General features: G+C 41.6%; 1 protein-coding gene across 4 annotated transcripts; it reads right to left on the reverse strand.

The window, feature by feature from the left end:
- Positions 1-9: 9 nt before the first annotated feature.
- On the reverse strand, positions 10-22,688 carry LOC309709699 (ELKS/Rab6-interacting/CAST family member 1-like). Of its 4 annotated transcripts, none has more exons than XM_082538478.1 (20): positions 22,106-22,680; positions 20,137-20,901; positions 19,824-20,012; positions 16,703-16,994; positions 14,509-14,636; positions 14,319-14,393; positions 14,074-14,229; positions 12,923-13,090; positions 11,239-11,406; positions 11,001-11,138; positions 10,751-10,891; positions 10,248-10,388; positions 9,960-10,153; positions 7,390-7,525; positions 7,141-7,272; positions 6,092-6,252; positions 5,753-5,900; positions 4,507-4,602; positions 3,030-3,215; positions 10-2,631 (listed from the first exon to the last, which is right to left on the reverse strand). In XM_082538478.1, the coding sequence occupies exons 2-20, from the start codon at positions 20,680-20,682 to the stop codon at positions 2,494-2,496; spliced, it is 3,333 nt and encodes a 1,110-aa protein (XP_082394604.1). In that variant the 5' UTR covers positions 20,683-20,901; positions 22,106-22,680; the 3' UTR covers positions 10-2,493. The 4 variants fall into 4 exon arrangements, 3 of the variants coding, with proteins under 3 accessions (XP_082394604.1, XP_082394603.1, XP_082394605.1); XM_082538477.1 differs by having other exon boundaries at positions 14,319-14,396; positions 22,106-22,677; XR_014277576.1 differs by lacking the exon at positions 10-2,631 and adding an exon at positions 4,230-4,308 and having other exon boundaries at positions 3,127-3,215; positions 22,106-22,682.
- Positions 22,689-23,628: the final 940 nt, after the last annotated feature.

The following is a 23,628-nucleotide window of genomic DNA, read 5'->3' on the forward strand; positions in this document are numbered from 1 at the left end:
ACAAGAAAACAAGGCTTATAATTTATTTATTTACATACATACAAAATCCAAATAACTCACTAACATGTTGCTTTCTTTTTACACAGTTTGATTCTTGACATGAATAAACAGAAGGCAGTACATCTGTTATACAAATGCAAAATAAAAACTAACACCATGAACTTTGACAGAAGCCCCTTAAGCAGCTCTGTGTTCCACAAACAGGAATTGAGAAAAAGAAATCATTAAGGCAAGGGCAGGGACACACAGGCCAAAGCAAGGGGGGGGGGGGGGGGATTCTGAAAAATGCTTTTTCTGTAGTGATGACAGGTTACAGATATTAAGGAGAATTTACTGAGCAAAAAAAACAAGCATCCAAATAACATCTTCCAACACAGGGGGGTGTTTTTGTTTTTTTGAAGTACACCCTCCCTCTCAAATATACCAGTAAATTTACAACATACATAGAAATTAAAAAAAAAAAAAAATCACCCATTTTCAGACGTATACTGGCGCAGTTTCACACTGTTGTGTAACATTGTGTTTCTCTTATGACAGCAGAAGAGCCAGGCGTATTTTTATCCGTCAGGCTCGGTCTGCCTTTGACATCAAACAGCCAAAACCATTGACATAAGAAAAGACAACACTGGAATCTCAGATAATACATTTACATCACCCTCTGGTGAACGATTAGAAATAAAAGTAAGAAAAGTACTCTCCCATCACACAGTCACGGTTTGAAACATTTGTAGTTCACACATTATTTTGACACAAGTTTTTTTTTTTGACACTTCTTTCCTCCATTTCTGCTGAGGACGTTAACTCGACAGTCATGTTGTTCAGAGCAGCTTGCCCTTCAAGATTCTGTGCAAACATTCAATGCATATCGATACAGTAAACATTTTATATATTTATATATGTGTTATATTTATATATCTCTATTGAACGCGACTTTCCGCAAATTGTGGCAGTACTGTGTCACACGCGCGCGCACACACACACACGCACATTTTGTCCTGCAGACAAAATAAGACACAATGACAACTGCACTGCTTTAACTTTTCCAATATATATATATATATATATTTTTTTTTAAGAGAATGCACAACACCTTCCACCTAGGTACCTTTATTCAGTCACTGCACATGTTAAATATCACGTTATTTACAAACTTATCTAAAAAGTCAAAATCTGCTGAAAAGTGACCTTTCTGGAAATGTAGATGCACTTAGTAATTAAAAACCACAGCCCTGAAGAGTTCAAAAAACACAACAGCAGAGGCATCGCTCGTTTTTGTCAGCGATTCAGTCGACAAACTTAGGATCAGGTGGGCTTTGAGTACCATCTAAAGGAACTTTGGATGAAGACTGAATGTTCAGATCGTAATTTCTTACATCATGCCTTAGCACCAGTATTACAGAGGAATAAATATCCCTGCGTTAGGTCCAGTACTTATCTCTGTGCATGCTCCAAGGCCACTAAAACGTTCGCAAAACAAACATTGCATACCCTATAAACAAGTGGACAAGTGTGCAAAACCATCTAAAACTTATTAATCGTCACCAATAATAAAAAAAGCTTCTTTTTTTTCTTTTTCTTTTTTTTAAATCCTCTCTCTCATCTGTTGAGAACATACTAACTAAAATCTGACCTTTGTTTTATGTCAAAGGTCAGGCCTTGACTCCCCCTCTAATGACCCAGCCACAGACGATGACAGTAACACACCTACATCCTAATCCAAGCTACGTGGACAGACCCAAGGCTTTTGAGAATATTAATGTTGCATTCAGTGTTACTATTCAAGGACCAAACTATTACACAGATCCATGGTTTACCCACTGGGCCCAGCTCCTCTCCGCTCCCTCGAGATGTAGCAGCTCCCCAGTTCTCCAAGACCAAAAAAGTGCTTTCCTGTCCAGAGCAACAAATAAACTTACTACTTCAACTTGAAAGTTCTGTGAGAGAAATCCAAGGGGTTAAAGACAGAGATCAAGCCGAGTGCTCCTGTTATCAATAAAGCTATCTAAGGAGAAAAAGGTTGGCAGTATTCTCCGTTGTGCGTAACTATGTGCAAGTCTGCTTTTTTTTCCCCCTCCAAATTCACCCGTGTTCAGTTTTTAGTTTCCTTTAAAAAGCAAAAATCAAATTAGGGGTGTTTGCAAATGCTACTTATTTTGCAACAACCGATAGTGTGCTATTGTCTGCCTGACAGTGATGAGGTGTGCACGTAAAATCTATCGGCGGCTGTCGTTACCTGTGTCAAGTGCCATATTTAACAGCACGAACATCCCTAATTTAATTTTGCCAGCCTGACAGATTAACATGTGGGACAGGAAAGCACCCAGAGGTCCTGACAGTTTGTTGCAGGGTAGAATGAGGGACACGAAGAAGAGGAGTCCAGCAAGATGTGATAATGCCCCCTACTTTCTCTTCTCTCCAGGAACCTTTCACTTTTTTGGGGGGTGGAGGTAGGGAGACCTGGACTCAGACGGGTTGTGTCTGAGGTCAGAGTTTTCAGCAAGACTCTTCGAGGGCGTTGACGACCTGCTCCAGGATATCAGGGCAGTAGTCTGCAATCTGCTGGAGAACAGAGTTGGCATATTCCTGCAGCTCTCCGCTCTCCTTCTCACACACCTCCAGCTCCCGCTCCAACTGCAGGAGAAAGGGCAGGAATAGCTTTTTAATAGCATTTGCATTTCTACACAGCCATCAGCACAATTCACAAAAAGGTGCATGTTTAGGTATATCTGAGGTTAAAAGAGGGTTCTTAAACAACACACAGCTGCATCTACTCCATTCCTCTTTTGTCTGTGATCAGTTTTCCCTGCTGCACCTTTTCCATTTCCTTCATGTTAAGTCATGTTACTGCACTGGAAGTGTGTTTGTTTGTCTCTTGAACCGATTCCCTGATTTCCTCTTTGAATTGCCTCGCCACCAATAAAATCTCTCCAAAAGCATATTTTTAATGCTCCCGCAAAATAAAGCTTAATATGTATCAAAGAAGCGGCTCAGAGATGAATGTCACGATGACTTAAGAGTTTCTTCATTACCTGTTCGGCGCTCATTTTCTGGAGGTCCTCCTCCCAGTCTTCAGGGTCGCTGTGGTGGTAGTGAGCGGGCGGCGTGAGCTGGCTGAGGATGCTGGGGTCTCGATCGTGGCAGAGGTCTGTCAGGTGGGCGATGTAAAGTTTGAGCTTACTGCGGTTCTGGGACAGGGCTAGAAGAGGGGGTATCATCTGCAAGATGTGAGGAAGAAGAAGTGAGAAAGGCGATTTGAAGGAAATGGCACGAAAAAAAAAATTAAACGATAAAATTTACCCCGGTTTAAACGGTTGAACAGAATGAAAGGAACCAAGCACGAGACACCACTTGTGTTTAAAAACAAAGAAAGCATAAGCCTTGACATGCATGCCCATCACCAGCTCATATGACAGCCAAAATTCCTGCTAAACCCCTAAAGCTAGAAAAGTGGTTCCCAAATAGTGTTTCAAGCCATGCTGAGATACAGCGAGTCGAGTCCTGATCTGCCCCGCGATTTTATGACGATTGGTTAGAGTAGCAAAGCACTGTACATAATATAAATAATAATGATAGCACATTATAGCAGAGCTCAGTACATCTGAGCAATTTCTACATGTTTGATTTATAACAGCTAGTCATGACAAATAAGTACAGCAAACTAACCACTAACAAAGGAGAAAAACGGTCAGCAGACAGTATCATTAAAGCCTGAGTGAATGGTGCCCAGTGAGCCAAGAGAGGCACTTAGAAACAAAACATCCCTTCTGAGAGAAGCTTGGCTGTGCCATAAGAGTCTGGGCGTTTTTGGGGGTTTTTTGGTGTGTCTTTGGCATTTAAAAAAGAAAGAAAAAGAAAGCCACTCTGACAGAGTAAAGATTTGTGCCGCTAAACAAAGTGTCCTACAAAGCAAATAACTAAACCACTGATTAGATCAAGTTTAAAGCCATTATCCAACACCTGTTTGTCTGAGCCAAACGTCAGAAGCCAATCATTAGCATCAGACCAGTGACATGCAAAGCTAAGCTGCTTTCATTTGAAGTGATGACACTCTGGGCGCACGCACACGCACACACACACAGAATTCCCCACCCATAAAAAAAAAAAGCAGTATATGAATGCTGAAGCACAGGATGAGTTTGTGAGGAGAGATGTGCATCAAAAGCACCCCACAGAGAAATGGAAGACAAGCAAACATGCCAATGGAGCAACGGCTTTTCATACAAGCTCACCCTTCTGAACAAAATGGCTGAGAGAGAGGGGAGGGGGTGGGCAAAAGGTTGGCTACGCCCAGATACCCTCCTCGTCATCCTGTTAGCCACAAGGTAAGCCAATTGCAGCATTAGGAAGGAACATCTGGTTAGTGTGCAAAACAGACAAGAAAAGTAGCAGCAGAAAACTTCCGAGTTTTAGAGAGCAAGCCGTGAGTTCAACCTTACTTACAGACGTGGCCACAAATCGACTGAAGAAAAATTTAGCAAAGCAGTTTATGGCAGTTAAGAAAACTACCTGATCTGGAGAGGGTTTGTGATTCGTTTGGTCAGGTGCAGTCTTCAGATGGTCATCCTCGTAGTTGTCGGCCATCAGCTTCATCCTGTTCTGGGTCTGCAAATTGTTAAAAACATCCAACTAAGATGAAGAGGAAATCGTAATTATGGCCAAGGTTTTATAGCTAACTGCTGAAATCTTGGGAGTACAGCCTGAAAACAAATTGTTAACAGGATAAATCTAATCTTACTTCATCATTTAATGAACACTGCCTGGCTCAGTTTTCACCACTGTGCACAGACGTCATTTGCATGTTATTGTACACACACACAGATGCGTGTGGAAACAGAAGGTGCACCAGGAAGCAAGAGCAAATGAGTCTGATTTACCATCTAAGACGACATAGTTTCTCTTGCTATTTACACTCATTGAATTCCTCTCCCTAGATCATCTCAGATTTGTCCCAAGAAATTCCAAAGATTCAGATGATGGAGATGCGACATCAACTCATGCTATGCAGGGTTTGATAAAACAGGCAAGTTCAACATGGACAGGCTCCAACAGGCATTTTCAGACTGGCATATAAAAAGAAACCAGTTTGGTTGACAGCGTGTGTTCAGTTTAACCTGTAGTTATTTCAGTTTTTGCCAAATTAAAAGTAAAAATTTTAAAGATATCTGCTCCTCACAGGTAGAAACACTACAAGCATATGCAAGCACAGTGAGGAGAGACAGGAATGTGGGGAGACAGAATTCTTTGCCACACGTCTTTCTCAACTCTAACCCGAGCTGCTGCATTTCAGCCATTTGGCATATGGTCATCTGGCACTGGCATCCCAAGCATGTGATTTCAAAGACTAATTAACAGATTGAACTAAGATGAGCTCTAACGTGCACATCTGCTCAGTAATTATTAATGCCACAGTGCTTTTAGTGTGAAAGTCAGACCTAAGTATGAGTAGTAGTAGTAGTGAAAGAAAGGTAGAGCCATTCACTTTAACTAACAATACATGGTAACACCCGTTTCTTTGTGCTTAAAAACACAGCTGCAGCACATTCTAGACATAGACAGTTTTACTTCTAATCCATCAGTTTCATAGAGCTTTTACTTTTTATTTAAAGAAAAGATCAAAATTATTCCCCCATCAGTCCTGTGAGGATTTATTTTCCTGCATATAGCAGCTGGAAACCTGGAAAAACTTCTGGTACCAGCGTTACATCTTTCACTCCATCACCCTCTCTGTGAACACCATCAGCCCCCTCCTCACCTGCTGCTTGAGCTGCTGCACCAGTCTGTCTTTCTCCCGCTTCAGCTGAGCCACTTCGTCCTGGGTCTTCTTCTTCTTAGAGGATGACAACTCCAGTAGTGCAATGTTAGCGTCTTTCTCGCTAATAGCCGCCAACAGCGCCTCCTGCCTGTTAGGTGGAGATGTAACAATGTGGCATTTACCCACAAAAGTAAATAGCTCGATTATCATTTATTATTCATTGCACAACATTAGCCTGCCATCTGGGAAAAGCCAGAATTGGATGACATTTTACAAGATTAAGGCGGTGATCAATAATCCAGAGTCTATGCAATCCCACTGTGTGTGTGTGTCTCTTACTTCATCTCCAGCACCTCCTCCAGGTGTTTCCTGCGCTCGGCTCTCAGGGTTGTGAGGTGAGCCTCTTTCTCACACAGAGACTGCTGAGTGGAGGCCAACTTAGCCCTCATGGACTCAAGCTCCTGCTTCACCTTCTCCATGGCCCCCAGCAGCTCCTCCATCTGGGAACACCGACACACACACACACACACACACACACACACACACGCACACAAACAGCTCAATGATGATTGGAGTGGATTACCTGAAATCCACCAGGGAAAAGGATGGAGCTTTTTTTTCCAGAAAAGACACTGGATGATTTGTCAGTCTCTTATAAGAGGGAGGGACAGCAGAATTCACGTGGTCTGATGGGAAGGACTAGGGATCAAGACTGGATTTCATTTACCTGTTATTTAATTTAAACAGGCACTACAGTTATTCCTTATTAAACATTTACTTAATCACAACAGACTAAACAGGGGAATTAATGAATAATTCATGCTCGAAGTAAAAATGTACTTGGCTTTGGATTTCATTAAAGTGAAAACTTTAATGAGCATCGTTTTAAAAGCAAACAGCAGGTAAACAAAGGCGCATAAATTACATGGGCTGGAAACAACACCAACACATTTCACACACATGCAGTCCCTCCAACAATTACTAAAACTTGACACATGTATCCTGTACAGGGTTGTTGCATGAGACTGCATGAACTGTAGAGGTGTTGCTTTTATTGTGTCCACCCCCTGTAAGAGTCGCTGCTCACTGACACATACTGGGCTCATACCTTAGACCACTTAAAGTTGGCGAGGTTGGACTCATGCATTGCTTTGAGTGAGTGCTTCTGAGAGGCGGTGTGTAGCGGAGAAAAAAACAAAACAAGAGAAAATGACAAGCAGAGATGAAAGAAGAGGAAGTAAGAGGACGGACAGGCAGAGAGGGAGAGAAAGGATGAGCGACAGCACAGTGGCAGCAGAAAAAGGCGACAGAGGAAGAACTGCAGTTTCTTTTAACCGTGCGGTGCTGGGTCATAAATATTGCTTTGCTATATTTGTGTGTTTGTGTACCTGTTTCTCCTGAAGTGACCTGGCAGCCTCCTCCTGTGCGAGCACCATCTCTCGCTCAGCAGTGATTTGAACGCTCTCTCTCAAGGCCTCCTCCAGCTCCTCTATGCGCTCTGTCTTTTGGCGTAAAGTGTCCTTCACAGTAGAAGAAGGAAGGAGATGTCAGATTCGCCCAGTTGTACCCTGACTGAGAAAGGCAGTAGCATTCCTACAGAATTTGCACAGTGCAGATCATCCACAGGCAAGCCTCACCTTCACCTGCTGGGAGTTCTCAGACAGGTTGTCTTCCCTCTTCCTGGCTTCCTCCATAAGTCGAGCATTCCTGCTCTTCTCCACCTGCTCTTTGTGCTTCAGTGATGCCACCTTCTTCGACTGATCCTTCATTTGCCTACAGGAAGTCAGTTACATTAGATATTCTATTTGGAGCAAGAGGACAAATCAGACCTCATTTTGGGCTCCAGTTCCTCTAGAACAGTGAAAATGTGTCTTACACACAAGTGAACAGCAAGCATTTTCAAGATATAGCGCTGTATTTTACCACTTTGAGCTTACGGATGCGTGACACAGATGGCTTATCCATAACTAAATAAAGGAACTCATGCAAATAAAGTCATGGGACCAAAAACAAATATTGTATATTAGGTATGTGCTTGATGACTCAGACATTCCCACGTTACAATTTCTAGGTCATTAATCGTTGTACACCAAGTAAATGTAGTTGATTCAAATATGGACATAAAGAGGTATAATTTGCCATTTTAAACAAACATTCACAATCTTACAGACTTGCTTGGGTGAGATTTCAGGCATCATTTTGACTTTGAGTGAAAAAACAAACAAACAAACAAACAAACCCAAAAACAATAAAGCAAAAAAGGAAAAATGAGCCTGAGCAGAAGTAAGAAAAAGACAACTGCTTGCAGCTCCACAGGAAGAGAGAGAGAGAAATGTGTCAAGGTGAGGACGAGAGAAAAGCATTGTCACTAACCTTGAGGCCAAACTGGCGGGGTGGGAAATTTCCAATGAAAAGACAAGAAAGCAGTAAAGAGAAAAGCAGACTCAGACTAAGAGAATAAGCAAACATGGAGAACAAGACAGAAGGGGTTTCACTCATAAAATATCAGCTCACGGATTATGCAGCATCTTTTCTGGATCTAACAAGGTCATGTTACACAAAATAATAATAAAACAATAGTTGGGTTGCGGTCACGTGGTTCTGATGACGTGCGGAGGCAGCGCGATTTTTGAGTGGAGGGCGGAAGTAAACATGGAGGACACTGTGGAGAGTCAGGAGAGCAGCTATTGTGCAACTTTAGACCCCGTTTCTCGGGAGAGATATAAACAGATAGTTAAAAAATATATCGGACGTGATCCGTATTCTTTGAAAATGTCCGAATACACCACAGAAGTAAAGGATTTGCCTACTATCGAGGCTGTGGATATCACCAACTACTTGGTCCTCCAGACTTCTTACTACACTAGGCAGCAAATGAAAGCTTTCAAGAGTCTGGAGGCGTACAATTTTTTTGTCAGCGGGTGGGTCCACAACCTTGGAACAAAACGTCTCCGTGATGGATACAGTTTGGTGTTTGCAAGGGTGAGTGTTTGTTCTTATATTGCTTTATCTTAAACACGCTAACAGTTAGCGGTAGCGGCTTTAACGTCAACAAACATGCCACATCCTTAGGACTTCGTTAGAGTGACAGTTGTTTGTTTCAAGGTAAACCATTCTCAGCGGTCTAACGAGACACCTCTGAAGACTTGGGTAATTGCAAAGGAGGATGGAGAAGTGATTGCAGCTCATTGCAATTGTATGGCAGGGTTAGTAGCCTGTTCTCCACTGTCACTAGGCTCAAATCCGGGCTCTCAGCCGTCTGTTGCATATCCAAAATCGCCTCTGCACATCGATGCTGTTCTGCCTTAAGCTTCATTCTTTTCTCTCGTTTGAGAACTGATTCCGATCTGGGTTTTCGTTCGTAGCCGAGATTGACCGTCGGAGCCCAGTCCTCCGACTCTTCGTCATCCAAAGCACTTGGGCAGCCTATAGTCCCAATCAAGTCAATATTAGACTACTAACTTAAAAGCACTAAGTAAACGAGAATTTAACGACAACCTAATGCTAATAAGTTCGTTTGCAAACATAACATTACCTCTGACGAAGTGGTCGCTGCAGACACGGGCATTGGCAGACTCTGCTCCTCCCGACTGTAAACGTAAATTTAAAATCCATTTTTTCCTACGTTTTTCGGTTAGAATTTTCCATTTTCTCCTCTTCGTTGGGCTATTTTTGGTACCCTAAAATACCGTTTATCAGTTTCTCTGGTCGACCTACTGGAGCATCCGTAAACACAACAGGACATAGGCATTTTGCGTACTGTCTGTCTGTGATTTTGCGCTTATCTTTTTCACTTCCGACCGCCAGTCAAATTTCGCGCTTTACGTCGACGTCACGTCTACGTCAAATGAAACCTAGCTATTGCAGGAACATGAAAAGAAGCTGCCTGTTGCTGAGCATGTCAACACTGAAACAAACCACCTCACAAAACCTCAAACACCAGCTTTCAAAGCACTCCTGCCAGGATGTCAAATGGCAGAAAGCCAATTTAGACTGCTTTTAATGTGCCAGCCACAACAGTCTCTACAGCGATACCACGTCAGATGTTTACATCGCATGTGACGAACAAAGGTCAGAAGTCCCGGAGACAAACTGTGGACCTACATTATACCTCATTAAATACTTGTTATACACATTTATATGGTGCATCCACCCTTGAATATCCACCACATGTACACATGCACACTGACAAGATCCACAAACCCACCTCTCCAGCTCACTGATCTTTTTGTCTTTGTCATTTTTCTCATTCTCCATTTCTCTGAGTATCTCCAGGAGGCGGTCCACTTCAGCTTGAGCTTTCCCAGAATCCTCTCTGTGGCGGGCCACTTCCTGTTCGAGGTTCCTAATGCGCTCAGCCAGCTCAGTGTTGGCTTGAGCTTCCAACGCTGCATTCTGAGCCTGATGGAGAACAAAGGCTGTAGTTTAGACATTTCAGGCCACGTGAGGTGCCTGAAGCTTTATTTAATGTATTTGTATTTAATGTATTTCTCACTCTCTTAAGTTGATTCTCCAGTTTGAGGCACTCTTCCTTCTTCTGTTCCAAGGCAATCTCAAAACTCTTGAGTCTGGAGTCTTTCTTCAGCCCTGAGGAGGCCAGGGAGGAGGCGTGCTCCTTTAGGTCCAACAGAGAGGTCTGTGTACGTGTATACACACACACACACACACACACACACACACACACACACACACACACACACACACACACACACACACACACACACACACACACACACACACACACACACACACACACACACACACACACACACACACACGTAAAGGTGAATCCATTCCAGCTTTAACTAACAGAGCATCAGACTAAGAATACATTAACACCAATGCAGGCATCCATGCCTCAGTGCAAAGTTAGGACTAACAGGGGGGAAAAAAACAACAAAAAACTGATGCCCGTGTCTGACAGCACTGTTTTATTATATTAATAGAACCACAGTAAACAAGAGTTTGCCTGTGTGTTTTTTTGCATATGTTTCTCACCTCTCTGTCTGACAGGTCTCCCTGCAGTAAGCTCAACCTTTCCTTCAACTCTTTCAGCTCCTTTTTGGTACATTCAAGCTCCTCCGTCTTCTCCCGGTCGTCTCTATCTCTCTGCTCTTTTAGACGCTCGATGATCCGCTCCTATAAAGAGGTGGAGGAAAGAATCAAGCAAGATTCTTATACAGATTATCAACCAACATTTGTTTATTAATACAGATGGACTAATACAAGTCTGCAGAAATTAATCCACCTTTTCTGCAAGAGACTCCTCCAGTGTTGTGAGAGCAGTGTCAGTATTGGAAGTGTCAGCCTGCAAAGACTTTACTCTCTCCTTCAGGCTGCTCATCTGCTTCTCCTTGTCCCTCAGCTGTTCCTGCAGGTTCTCGATCTGCAGTGAAAACACAAGTAACCATCAATAAAATTGATCTTGCGTTGGACACATATTGCCATTTCAAAAATAAGATTGCACTATTCTCTGTTAACGTTACCTTCTTCTGAAGCACATTGATCTTGCGCTCCTTAACCTCCAGCATATCCTTAAGGTCGTGGATTTCCCCATTGAGGGTTCCCTTCTCCTCTGACATTTCTTGTATCTGCTTGCTCTTTTTATTCAAAGTTGCTTCCTTCTCTTCCAAACGCAGGCGCAAGGCATCCACCTAGATAGACAAGATGGGTTAGCAGTTTACGGACATGAACTACAGACGTGTCCTGCTACAAGTTAAAAATGAGTGTGGACAAAAGCAAAGATTTAAACTTCTGAGGAAGATTTCAGAGCGGTGTTGTGTTTCTGAGATAAAAAATACTATTATTTTACTATTTCCATGTCATTGTTTATTCAGTACCTATCAATGTTTTGAGATACGAGGTGTGCCTGTTTATCCAGATTAAAAAAATAAAAATCAAGCTTGGTTCAGGAAAGAAAAAAAAAAAAGAAGCTGCACAGTCACCCAGTTAAATTATGCAATCGGTGTGAATGGTTATGAGTCCGGTGTGTAAAGGCCTCTACAGTCTATACCAGGGGTCAGCAACCTTTAACACCCAAAGAACCATTTGGACCCGGTTTCTACGGAAAAGAAAACACTGGGAGCCGCAAATACTTTTTGACATCTAAAATGAAGACAACACTGTGTATATTGGTTTTTACCTTTATGCTTTAATTAATTAAAAAGCTGAACTCAAATTATCCATGTAGCAAACAAAAACTGTGAGCCGTCATCCTTTCTGGGCTATCGGAGTGTAGTGGAGCCTTGACCAGAATTTTAAAAATAATTGGAAAAAAGCACTATGCTCCTAAAAAATTAAAAATAAATATTAAGTATCTGCATAATATTTATTTTACCTGGTTAATGTGCTTTGCGGGGCGTGACGTACCTGAGTGGCATCCGCAATCACGCCTCACCGGCTTGTTCTCTCTGCTGTTGTTTGTATGTGTCGGGCTGTGAGCTGCAAAGCTACAGCCGGCTGTGTGTGTGAAAAGTGGTCAATAAAGAGATGCTGAAGAGCATGTTCATGTAAACATCGTTGGGTCTGCCGTGATATGTTTACAATCGGACTTCTGCTCCTGAACCTCTGTGCACAGTGCATGCTGTACGATCGGGGCTGTACAAAGTCACTTTCCTCTTTACGCAGGACTGTAAGCTGTTATCTGTGAGGCGTGAGCGGTGTTTGTTTTTAGCATAGATCATGGTGGAGAATAGTTGTTCACATACGTATGTGGATCCGAAGATCGACACTCCACAAATTAGGCATACTGGTAGGCCACTCTCGTCAGAAGTAAATACAAATGAATCTGCCCAGGCATCATTAAATGTTGTATTTTCTTCAGATATTTTTCTTTTCTTACATTTCTCCATACTTGGCCTACCTGGGGTTGAAGGTCTCAGTAAATGCACGTCATTTTGGCAGGTATACCGGCTTCCCTGAGTGTGACGCTTATTTTGAGCGACGAAAAATAATAAAATATAACTTTATTTTTATTTTTATATTTCAAGATCAGAATAATCTTCCAATTTAGAACTAACACAAATAAAATACACTTCAGTTAGATTTATTTTTCCAAACCATGCAGAGCCGCAATATAAGGACTAAAGAGCCACATACAGCTCCGGAGCCACAGGTTGCCGACCCCTGGTCTATACCAATACAGTGGGTGAGAAAGTATGGATACTCTACCTCCGTCTGTAAGATGGCAGCCCGCTGCTCTTTGGCAGTGAGGGATTCCTTGAGGACTTCAATGTGTTGCTTGCTGTCTGAGAACTGGTTGGTAAGCGTCTCCAGTTTTGTCTGCAAACCGAGCAGCTCGGTGTCCTTCCTGGAGAGGTCCTGCTTCACCTGCTCCATCTGAAAAAAGATTAGCCCGAGCGCAGAAAGAAAGAGGAAGGGTTGGACTAATTGTAAAATGGTAAATTGATTCTTATATAGCGCCTTTCTACTGGCGGAGCACTCAAAGCACTGTATACAACGTGGCTCACTCACCCATTCACACAATGACTTTCTATCTACCAATCACAGACATTCAAGTTGGGGTTAGTTTCTTGCCCAAGGATACTTGGCATGCAGATCAAACCTTCTGATCAGTAGATGGCTAGCTCTACCTCCCGAGCTACTAGGGGTGGGGGGAAAAATCGATACTGTGTAGTATCGTGATATTTTGTTTGCTAATAATGTATCGATACAGGGACAGCAGAAATCGATATTTTGTTACAAAAAAAGTTTTTGTGGACTGGAACATGCTCTGACTTCAGAGCATGTTGATCAGCTCCTTTTTCTGAGCAAGAATCCTGACATTCCTTCACTGTCCAAATGTGTTTAACTTTTTTTTTGGCAGCAATAAACATATTTTATTTTAAGTTTAAAACTTTTTTATTTAATGTAAAATTATACTTTGTTTTAATTTACTTTCAAATTCTTCAGTTGCTAAATGGGCTGCATAGTTTTCATAAATTGCATAGTTCAGAATAGCTATAATTGTACCAGATGGTTGCATTCAGTTAAGTTGGACTAGACTGTAATACAAACCGTTCAGTTTGTCAACAATAAAACTGACTGAAATGAGAGAAAGACTGAGTGTGAGACTTTGATATTAGATAAAATGAATATTGATAAAGTTTACCTTTATGTACAGAATCTCAATATCGCAAAATATTTTTAAAAAATTGCAATAATATCGTATCGTGCGTTAAGTATTGTGATAATATCGTATCGTGGGATGTATGGTGATTCCCACCTCTACAAGCTACAGCTACCGTGAGAAAAAGGTAGTTTCTAGGGTTTTATGTGTGAACACAAAAAAAACCCATAAGAATTATTACACAGTCTCTGACCTTGTTCTTCATGAACTTTGTGTGACTGCGGTAAACCTCCATCTGCTTCATCTCTTCTTGACGCTCTTCACAGCTCAGAAGTCCATTCGATTTCAGCATTAGCAGCTCCTCCTCCATGTCCCTGAGGCTCCGCTCCATTGAGTTGATTTTTGCATCCTGGAGTTAATGGAAAAAGGTTATCACCAATAGCATGTTGTCACCAATACACTATAAACACACACACATTTCTCTATCTAAATGTTCACCTTCATGTCAATGACAGTTTGTAGGGCCTTAGTTTTGGTGGACTCTGGAGTTCCTTCATACCGACGGTGCAGCTCCTGCTGTGTCAGATGTAAAACACGGTTGATGAATATCGATATCTTACCAATCAAACCAAATATGATGGAAAGCCTTAAAAGTAATGCATGCCAAAATTAATAAACTGGAGATTACCTCTCTCAGAGCAGTGATCTCCCTGTCTCTCTGGTCCAGCAAACTCTCAAGGTGATGCCTGTGCATTTCTGCATCAGCCAGTCTCCTTGTCCTCTCCTGGTCCTCCTCTGATGCCTTGGCAGATGGTCCTAACACAGCAAACATAACAACTTGTTACAATTCTGATGTATGTAAAAAGACTATTATGAAGTCTAGATGTTTACAACAGCCAATTGTGTTTAACTCTCAGAGACAAACAAAGAAACAAAAGCACACAATTGTTTAGCAGGTAAGGATATCCGAGGATAGACTCTGCACATCTACTGTAAAAGAAAAACCAAACAAACAAAGCACACAACATTGAACCTAATGGGCAGTGTAATTTAACTTACTGAACCCCTGAAGCCTTAAAAACCTGCCATCCTAAAAAAAAAAAAAAAAAAAAAAAAATCATAGCGAATGCTGAGGGAAGTAGTGTGCAGAGGTCACCAACTTTCTGCAGAGTCAGTCACTACAAACCTCCAAACTTCATGCGGCATTCAGATTAGCTCGAGCTTCATGGAATGGGTTTTCATGGCCAAGCAGCTGCATCTAAGCCTTATATCACCAAATGCAGTGCTATAATGCATGCCGCCATTGGACTTTAGGGCAGTGGAGATGTGTTCTCTGAAGTGATGACTCATGCTTCTCCGTCTGGCAATCTGATGGTCTGGGTTTGTGGATGCCAGGGGAACGGTACTTGTCTGACTGCATTGTGCCAAGTGTAAGGTTTGGTGGAGGGGGTATTAGGGCATGGGGTTATATTTTAGGAGATGGGGTCAGCACCTTAGTTCCAGTGAAAGGAACTCTTAATGCTTAGTACACCAACACATTTGGACAATTTCATGCACCCAACTTCGTGTTTGGAATCATGTTCTGTTGCAGCATGATTCCACAGCAGTACACAAACCAAGGTGCAAAAAGACACAGATGAGCGAGTTTGGTGTGGAAGAACTTGACTGGCCTTCAGAGTCCTGACCTAAACCCGAGAGAACACCTTTGGGATCAATCAGAGCAGAGACCTCAGTGTTTGACCTCACAAATGTGCTTCTGGAAGAACGGTCAAAAATTGCCATAAACACACTCCTAAACCTTCTGGAAAGTATTCCCAGAAGAGTTGAAGCTGTCATAGCTGCAAAGGGTGTGCTGACATCATATCGTATGAACAAGATCGTATGTGTTTGAAAGCAGACAAGTGAATGTTTTTGGCAATATAGTGTAGTTTCTAGCTCTAAAAACAAGCACCAAAGGTAGAAGTGCCTTAAACCTGCCTATCTATTCTATCCCTCCAAGCAAATTCCCCCTTAAATATTTCCCTTGTAATTACTGTCATCTATTAGACTCAAAAGGGAGGATAAAGCAGGATATGAGTTGCTAACCTGTGAACATACAGTCATCTTCAGATTCGCCGCCTCACTCATGTCCAGTTTAAAAACAAGATGACGGTCAGTTCGAAGACTTCCCAACAGAACTTTGTAACTTTGTTAAGCAACAGGTGACATTATGGAGGTGACATCCATCTTTTACATACAGTCTGAGTGTTTCACCGCACCTGTTATAGGACACCAACCGTTCTGGGGACTGGCCTGAGTGTTTATACTGTGCAAAAAAAAAATCTAGTTATGATTGCCCTGTTAAAATGAGCCCAGAGTGAGTACATATGTGACAGGAGTTTAAAAGAAAGCCCCAAAACTGCTGAGGGTTCAATGGGTTTAAGCTTTTTCTGGAAGGAGTTTTAGGTTTCTTTTAATTTCATGTACCTTTGGGTTCTTCAGATTTCATGTCCTTTGTATTTACACCCTAGGGAAGACGGCATGCAATTACTTTTTAAAAACACCTGAGCACAGGCTTGGAGTGTCTTTAAGCTCCTGCTTGAGTTTAAAGGAGAAATCATGTCTAGAAAATGGAGCAGTGAATGCCACAATTGACCTACAGCTGTGTGAGCATTAAAGGAGCTGAGGAAAATAGGCTGGGACAAGTGGTAACCTGAGACCTACTGAGTAATAAAATGTTAATGGATGAATATGATTGGCCTACAGTTTCAAACAGTTTATTTGTTTCCTAGTGAACCCTATACATGAACCAGAAGACATGCAACAAACAGCTAAACAGTCATTAATAATCAATCAACTGTAAACTTCATTAAACTATTTTGGTTTTTCCTGCTTAAACCCACCTTTGCTCTGCAGCATTTCCAGTAGTTTCTTGATGGACTCATCTCTGGCTGCCAGGGTCTGCTTCTGTGTGTCAATCCTCAGCTCCATCTCCTCCAGGGTCTTCCGAAGAAGGAAGAGCTCCTTGGCCTGCCTCTCATGCTCACCCTGTAGCCGTCGGTAGTTCTCCTCTGTAGGTTCGGATGTCAGGGCCAGGTCCCTTCCTTGACTAGCAGGATCTTGCTGGAGCAGCTGGTTCAGGTCCCTCTGGATCCTTAGCTCATCTTGGAGAGCCTGAACAGTCATCTGGAGATGCTAGGGACAGAGGAGAGACACACATATAACTGCTGACAATTACTGGTTCTACTCTTTGTTCTCTAGCCTTTATTGCAAGGCTATTTATATGACAAGGGAGACGAGGTGAAAATTTTATTGATTTTATGAATGATGCACGGGCTACTTTCTGGGAATGGCTCCTGGTAGAGTATTGCGTTGCATCCAGCCAAACAAAAACTAATCATAACTGAAAATTCAGCAGCGCCACAACTTATAGATCCAAAACATGGAGGCTTTCTGAGCATTGTTGCAATTCATGGCCAGAGAGATGCAAGTGGTGAAACACAATAAGCCCCGTATAGTATTGCATTGTTTGTGGCATCTGACGCCACAGACTCTTGGCAGAGTTGCTGTGAGACAGTAACACAAGGCTGTGTTACACTCTGGTCTGAACCAGCTGCGAGCATTTTCAGATGACAGAACAAAGAGAGAAGTCAGTGTCTGCCTCCCTTCGTATCTCTCCATCCTCCACCTCCCGCGCCCCCTCCCTTTCCTTCCTTTGTTATTCCCTCCTTCTCCTTCCACCAGCAGTCTACACTCCTTCTCTACCTCCCTCTGATACTCTCACCTCTCTTCTCACTAACCATCCCTTTCCATCACCCTCTCCACCCCGTGACTAAGGCTGACTCACTGCTGTGACTGCACCGATCCACCCCCCCGACACAACAGACGCACACACATGGGGAGATGCATGTGCGGACAAGAACTGACACACACACACACACACACACACACACACACACACACACACCCCTCCCTTCCTCAGCCCCCATATTCTCACTCTCTTCTGAGAAAAGACAAGAGTTAGGTGTCTGAAAGAGCACAAAACATTGCGGTTATATGATGCACTTTCTAAATTGATATAACAAGAAGTCAACACATCATCTACAGCTTATCTTCCACACTGGATAATGTGATACAAACATTTTGTGTAACTTAACTCTGTGGCACCGCCATCACCACATCCAATAATTAAACATCTTTGGCAAATCTCACAAAAAAAGCAGCGTTTAATCAATGCGGCAAGGAATCATTAACAAGAAATAACTGGTGATTATTCTATTATTATCTGACTTAATGTAGGGGATGAAGATGGTCAATTCACACTACAACATATGGCAGTATATAACATTAATATTACAACAGCAAACAAAACAGAGGAAGAACAAAGCAGAGGAAGACTCGCCTGTGGTATGAATTGGGAAACACTGTGTTCAAATTCAAAGTAATCCATTTAAATATATGCATAAAAATGTAGACATCTGCTTAAACAGCTTTACATGAAACTTAAACAAATGCCCTCCAATGAGGACCTGAAGGGAGGCAGCTTACTCTTACAGACAAAAAGCAAGTAGCAATAATTTAAATCATATGCTTTTAAAAGCAAGACAGGTTTCAAGTTATAGTTAAGTAGCATTCCTCTCATTTTTCTGCAAGCGGAAAATCATTCACACCACCTACACCTCACAATTTTTAAAAGCGATAACTAATTAAAAATATCTATGGTTAAATTTCTGGCAGTTTATTTTCTCGACAAAACTAAAATCATATTCAGTCAACCTTTTTTTAGTTACTCTCTGGTCACCTCCTTAAAATGGCTCCACTTTAAGAACCACCAACGTAAAGTTATCTTTAGGCCTAAGACTAAGATCTACGCAAGTAGTAGTTAGGGTTAAGGTTATAGTAAGTAAATGTAATAAGCGTAAGTTAATGCAAAGAGTCAGTACACTGCTGTGTGCATGTTTGCGTGTCCATGCTTTCCATTGCACGTGTGCCAGTGTGGGAGGCGGAGGCAGACATACAAAAGCAGACATCTTTAAATTAAAGCACTCGCTGATTACGCAGTGCTAGTCAGGCATTACTGGGAATTAGTCCAGAGTGTGATTCTGTGACTCAGCAGGAGTGAAAACAGCAAATTATACAGGTCTGCCCACCCATTAAGAACCACAGTGAAACAAAGACGATGCCTCTTCATTAACGAAACCCAATTTGCACGAGCCCAACAACCTACCGTAGAGTATTTAAAAAGACCTTATCTGCACTTATCCAATTACACTTTTAGATTTTAAACCATAGAACCATCCTATGCAAAGTTTGTCGACACTACACTTATTTATTAAGAAAGAGGGAGTCGAGACAGAAATACCTGCTTAGATGAACTCCTATTTAACGGTGCCAAAATATGTACGGTGTATTGCTATATACTTAGTTTTAACAGGTGTAGGTCACAAAGGTGTGATTGCTTCACTAAAATGTTGACAAAAAATTTAAAAAGAGAGATTTGATAAAATCTTCAAATTGCATATATGCAGTATGTGATGATTAGTGCTTAGTTAAACATCTAAACACTAATCATTACATACTGCATAGACGCAGTATTAGTAAATTATAAATTGCACTATTTGCAAAGCCCTCCTTTATTATTGCTACCTTTTGTAATGTTCTCATCTCTTCTTTTTTTTTTTTCCTCGCACATTTTTCATCCTGTTCCTCAGATGAGACTTCCACCCTTTTTCATCTAAAATGCACAAGCATATAGCTGCATATAAGAGGATTAACTAGATGCTCAAAAACTGTCACTAACCTATGCAGAGAGAGAACAAAAAGAGAAAAGCATTTGTACTAAAGCGGACACACTGCTTGAAATGCTTTTTTCCCCCCTCCTCAAACATGTTAAGCTCTGGAAGTTTGGCAAATCTATCCAGACTGAGAGACATCATATGATGAAATTAGAGGGAAAACCCCCCAAAACAAAACAAAAAACAAAACAGAGGCTAAAAGTCTATTTAAGCATTAAGCAACGCTCACCTGTGCTTCATCTTGAATAACACGATACTGTTCCTTCCAGACGGCGATCTTGGATGCCTCATCTTTCCTGAGAGCTCGCTCCTTTTTTAATTCTGGACTCCAGAAGGTCTTAATAGAGTTCATGGAGGAGCTGAGTTTGCTTTCCTTAACTTCCACTTCTCGCCGCAGCATCTCATTCTCCCGCAGAACCTGAGAACGCAGGATAAATGGTAGGTACATGACAACCCAACATATGACCGGTGAATGCCATAAATTAACCTCTTCATCAAAATTTCAGAATTGAGAAAATCGTGGGAAAAAACTGGCAAAGTACCTCTTTGAGTTGGGCCTGCAGGTCAAGTATGGTATTGTCCCTTGCCTGCCTTAGAGAATGGGGCACTGTGGAGGCCATGTGGTGATCTCCAAAAGCTAGGGCATCTCCAGCCATCATGCCTGCTGGTAGCACAGCATTGGCAGGCACTGTGGTGGAGATATTAGGAGTACTTGCTGCTACAACTCCACTGCTGCTACCTCTCGACCCATAAGTCACCCTCTGTCTCCCCATGGTGGTCACTGTGCCACCAGTTTTGGGAAGGTGGTCACCTCCCATGGTGACCTCATTGTCACTCAGGTACATTGGTCCTGAGGTGGCATACGCAGCATTGAGGGACTGGATGTTCTCCATTGAAAGGGTCTTGCCTCCTGCTCCTCCAGGACCTCCCCCACTGCCTCCAGTGCTGTTGGTACGCCGGTGCCCCATCCGAGGAGAACGGGGGAGCCGAGGGGAACGGCCAGATCCCTGATTACCAGTACCACTTCCATCTCTTCCTCCGCTATGGTTTGTATCCCCTCTGCCAACAGAGCGAGCACTACCGTACATTTTTGACTAAATAGAAGGGAGGCACTACCAAATCTGAAGAACAACCCTTAGTATCTGGTTATATCGTTATGAATTTTACTAGTGTTAGAGATCCAGCTTAAACTGGTGAGCACAATGTTCATGATACAACAGAGGTCTGAAACACTCCACTCTCAGGGGTTGCTGATGCTATCAGACCTCAAAGATAAACTAGCCACTGTTACAAATGAGGACATCAATCTGCAAAGAAAACACAATTGTTCCCAGTTAACTGCATAGCAACAGCACACAAAATAACACATGAATAAAACAACTGAATGCATGCAAAACTGAAAACAGAGTACCAGTACAGACTGAAAGTTTCACTGTCTTAACTGAATACCTTCCTGCAGTACAGACAGTTACGCAACTGTACACAGTCATGTCTAAGAAGAAAATTCTTCTAGTGAAGGGTCCTTTGGAGAGAAATCTTTGCTCTAATCTACTTGAGGCCAAAGGTAGAAGTGATTTTAGGTTAGCTTTCAACAAAATGTTAATCTTGTAACAAGTACTTTCAGGTCACAACCATATAATTTGCACATATAGTCTAATGTTACAAGGTTTTGGTAGTAATGTAATGTGTCTAAGTAGTCTGACGTGTGTGTGTGTGTGTGTGTGTGTGTGTGTGTGTGTGTGTGTGTGTGTGTATACATACATACATACATACATGTATGTATATATGTCCACCACAGACATTTATCTTGAGTGTGTTTGGCCTTGCTAACTGCTAATGTCACGTTAACACGCCGGCTAACAGTAAAGCATGACACTTGTGCCTTTAATGACGCTTTAACCCCGTTTGTTAGCTTCTGAGTTTTATATTCCATTGTGTATTTTGCCACCAAAATAAATGCTGGCTCTCCGATTCATTCTTCTAATTTGCTATCGCTATGGATTAAAACTAGCAAGGGAGGGAAGGAGGGGACTGTCCATGCTGGACATTGTGGGGGGAAAAATGTCTGAGCGTGAAAATTTGTATACAAACGGAAATAACAGTTTGTCAGATAGCTGGGTAGATGTTTAATGTGACAAGTTAATCGTAAGTGTCGTCAAAATGTGACACGTTTAACGGGAATCAAAGCTTTTTTTCCTTTTTTTTTTTGCACAATCCCATCGACTCCGTACGGTGTCTGCTTTGGAGACACCCATATCAAACCATATCCATTTTCCTTCTCCTCAGCTCAACGGTTTTTCATTTCAAGCTACGGTTATTCATTCACCGGTTTACATATATGTAGCTGTGATACTGCTAATTATAAAAGAAAGGGAAATACGACAAACGCTTAACGTTAGCTCGCCGTTACATATGGAGGCTAGTATATCCAATTTATGTGGTCAAGAAGAACCTTTTTTTTTCTCGCTAACACAATAGCCACAGAGGAGAAAAACCCTCCGAACAAACTACCTTTGTCGTTGTCTGGTAGAAGCCAAATCCTTGCTAATAGTGGATCCTCTGTCAAAAATAAGTCAGCTGCAAAAATCGTTCATTTTACGTTAATTCCTCGATAAATGTCTATCAGATTTTCCCATCTTTTCACCAGCAGTACCAGCGGCTCAGGAGAGCCAGGGCGCCTCAGTGACGTCAAGCCTCCGGCGCGCGTTCACGGCGGCCTTCCTCGCCACGCTTGGATTTTAAAAGCGCGGTCACGATTCTACGTTAGAAGGAGGGGACGTGGACAGCAAGAAATTTACCGACATCTCGAAAAATACAAAGCTTTAAATGAACATAAGGACAGAAGTCAGAGGTGAGGGGAGTATTTTGAACTTAAATGCAATGAACATTCACATAATAATAGGAAAAAGTAGTTTACCACCATTTGATAAAGAATCGGTCCTCCTGATATTAACAACAAGTATTATTCAGATATGAAGGTATGATGGGCTGATGATAAACAGAGCATTTTCATTTCGAGTGAAATTTATGAAAGCAAATACATGTGGTAGGTTTAGGGAGTAATCACCAGCAGGGGGCAGGGCATACCTGCAGGAAATGTTTTAATAAAGAAACGTTAATAAAAAAGAAAATTGCAACTCTTCAATTCATCTTACCCATTATGGTTAAAAAGTTAAATATAGCACTTTATAGGCTGCTATTGCAACAAAAGACTAGTGATCAGACTGTTTCTTTCTTTATCAAAAGAGATGTTTAGGACAATGTAAATGGTAAATGTGTAGATTGAATATTACAACTTTATTTACGTATAGAGCTTATACTGTTTATATTATTTTGCAAAATGTTTTAAAAGTCTTACAGGTCATAACCATTTTAGTGAGAATAAAATCCCTTAAAACAGAATACTTTGTGGGTTTATATTCCCCCCCCCCCCCCCCCCCCCAAAAAAAAAATTACCTGGAATGTCCCCAGGAAATATCGCGTGATGTCTCTTTTAGGTCACGTACAAACGTGACCACAAAAGCTGAAACAAATCTCTATTATAACTATACTTATTACTACATATTTAGGAATATAGGCTAATTTATACAAGAACAATATAAAAGGAACTATTAAATATAGTAGCAACTAGAAGTATGAAAGTGTGTGGGATAAGTCGTGTTTTTCTGTGTACTAAAACATATTTTGGTCCATTGTTCCTTTGTGAGCCTTTCTATGGAAATGGAAATGGAAATTTCCATTTTTCTGTCCCTAACATTTACAGAAATATTGCACTCCACACATGCTTTGGGTGTTACAATTTATTTTTATGTTCAAATAAAATAATATGTTAATTGAACAATTACACCTTCTTGATCCATCAATTTATAGAGATCCAAGCACTACAGGAGTTCTCATCCCCACGGTCAAGTACTGTCGATAAACACCGTGTTATTTTTACTAATTAATTAATTTTACAATTGTAAATGTGATAAACTACATTAGATTGTATGAAAAGGCTATTATTTTGAAAGAAAACACCACAGTGACTTCCT

This window comes from Aulonocara stuartgranti (assembly GCF_965226115.1).
Source record: "Aulonocara stuartgranti genome assembly, chromosome: 7".
NCBI classification, from domain to species: Eukaryota; Metazoa; Chordata; class Actinopteri; order Cichliformes; family Cichlidae; genus Aulonocara; species Aulonocara stuartgranti.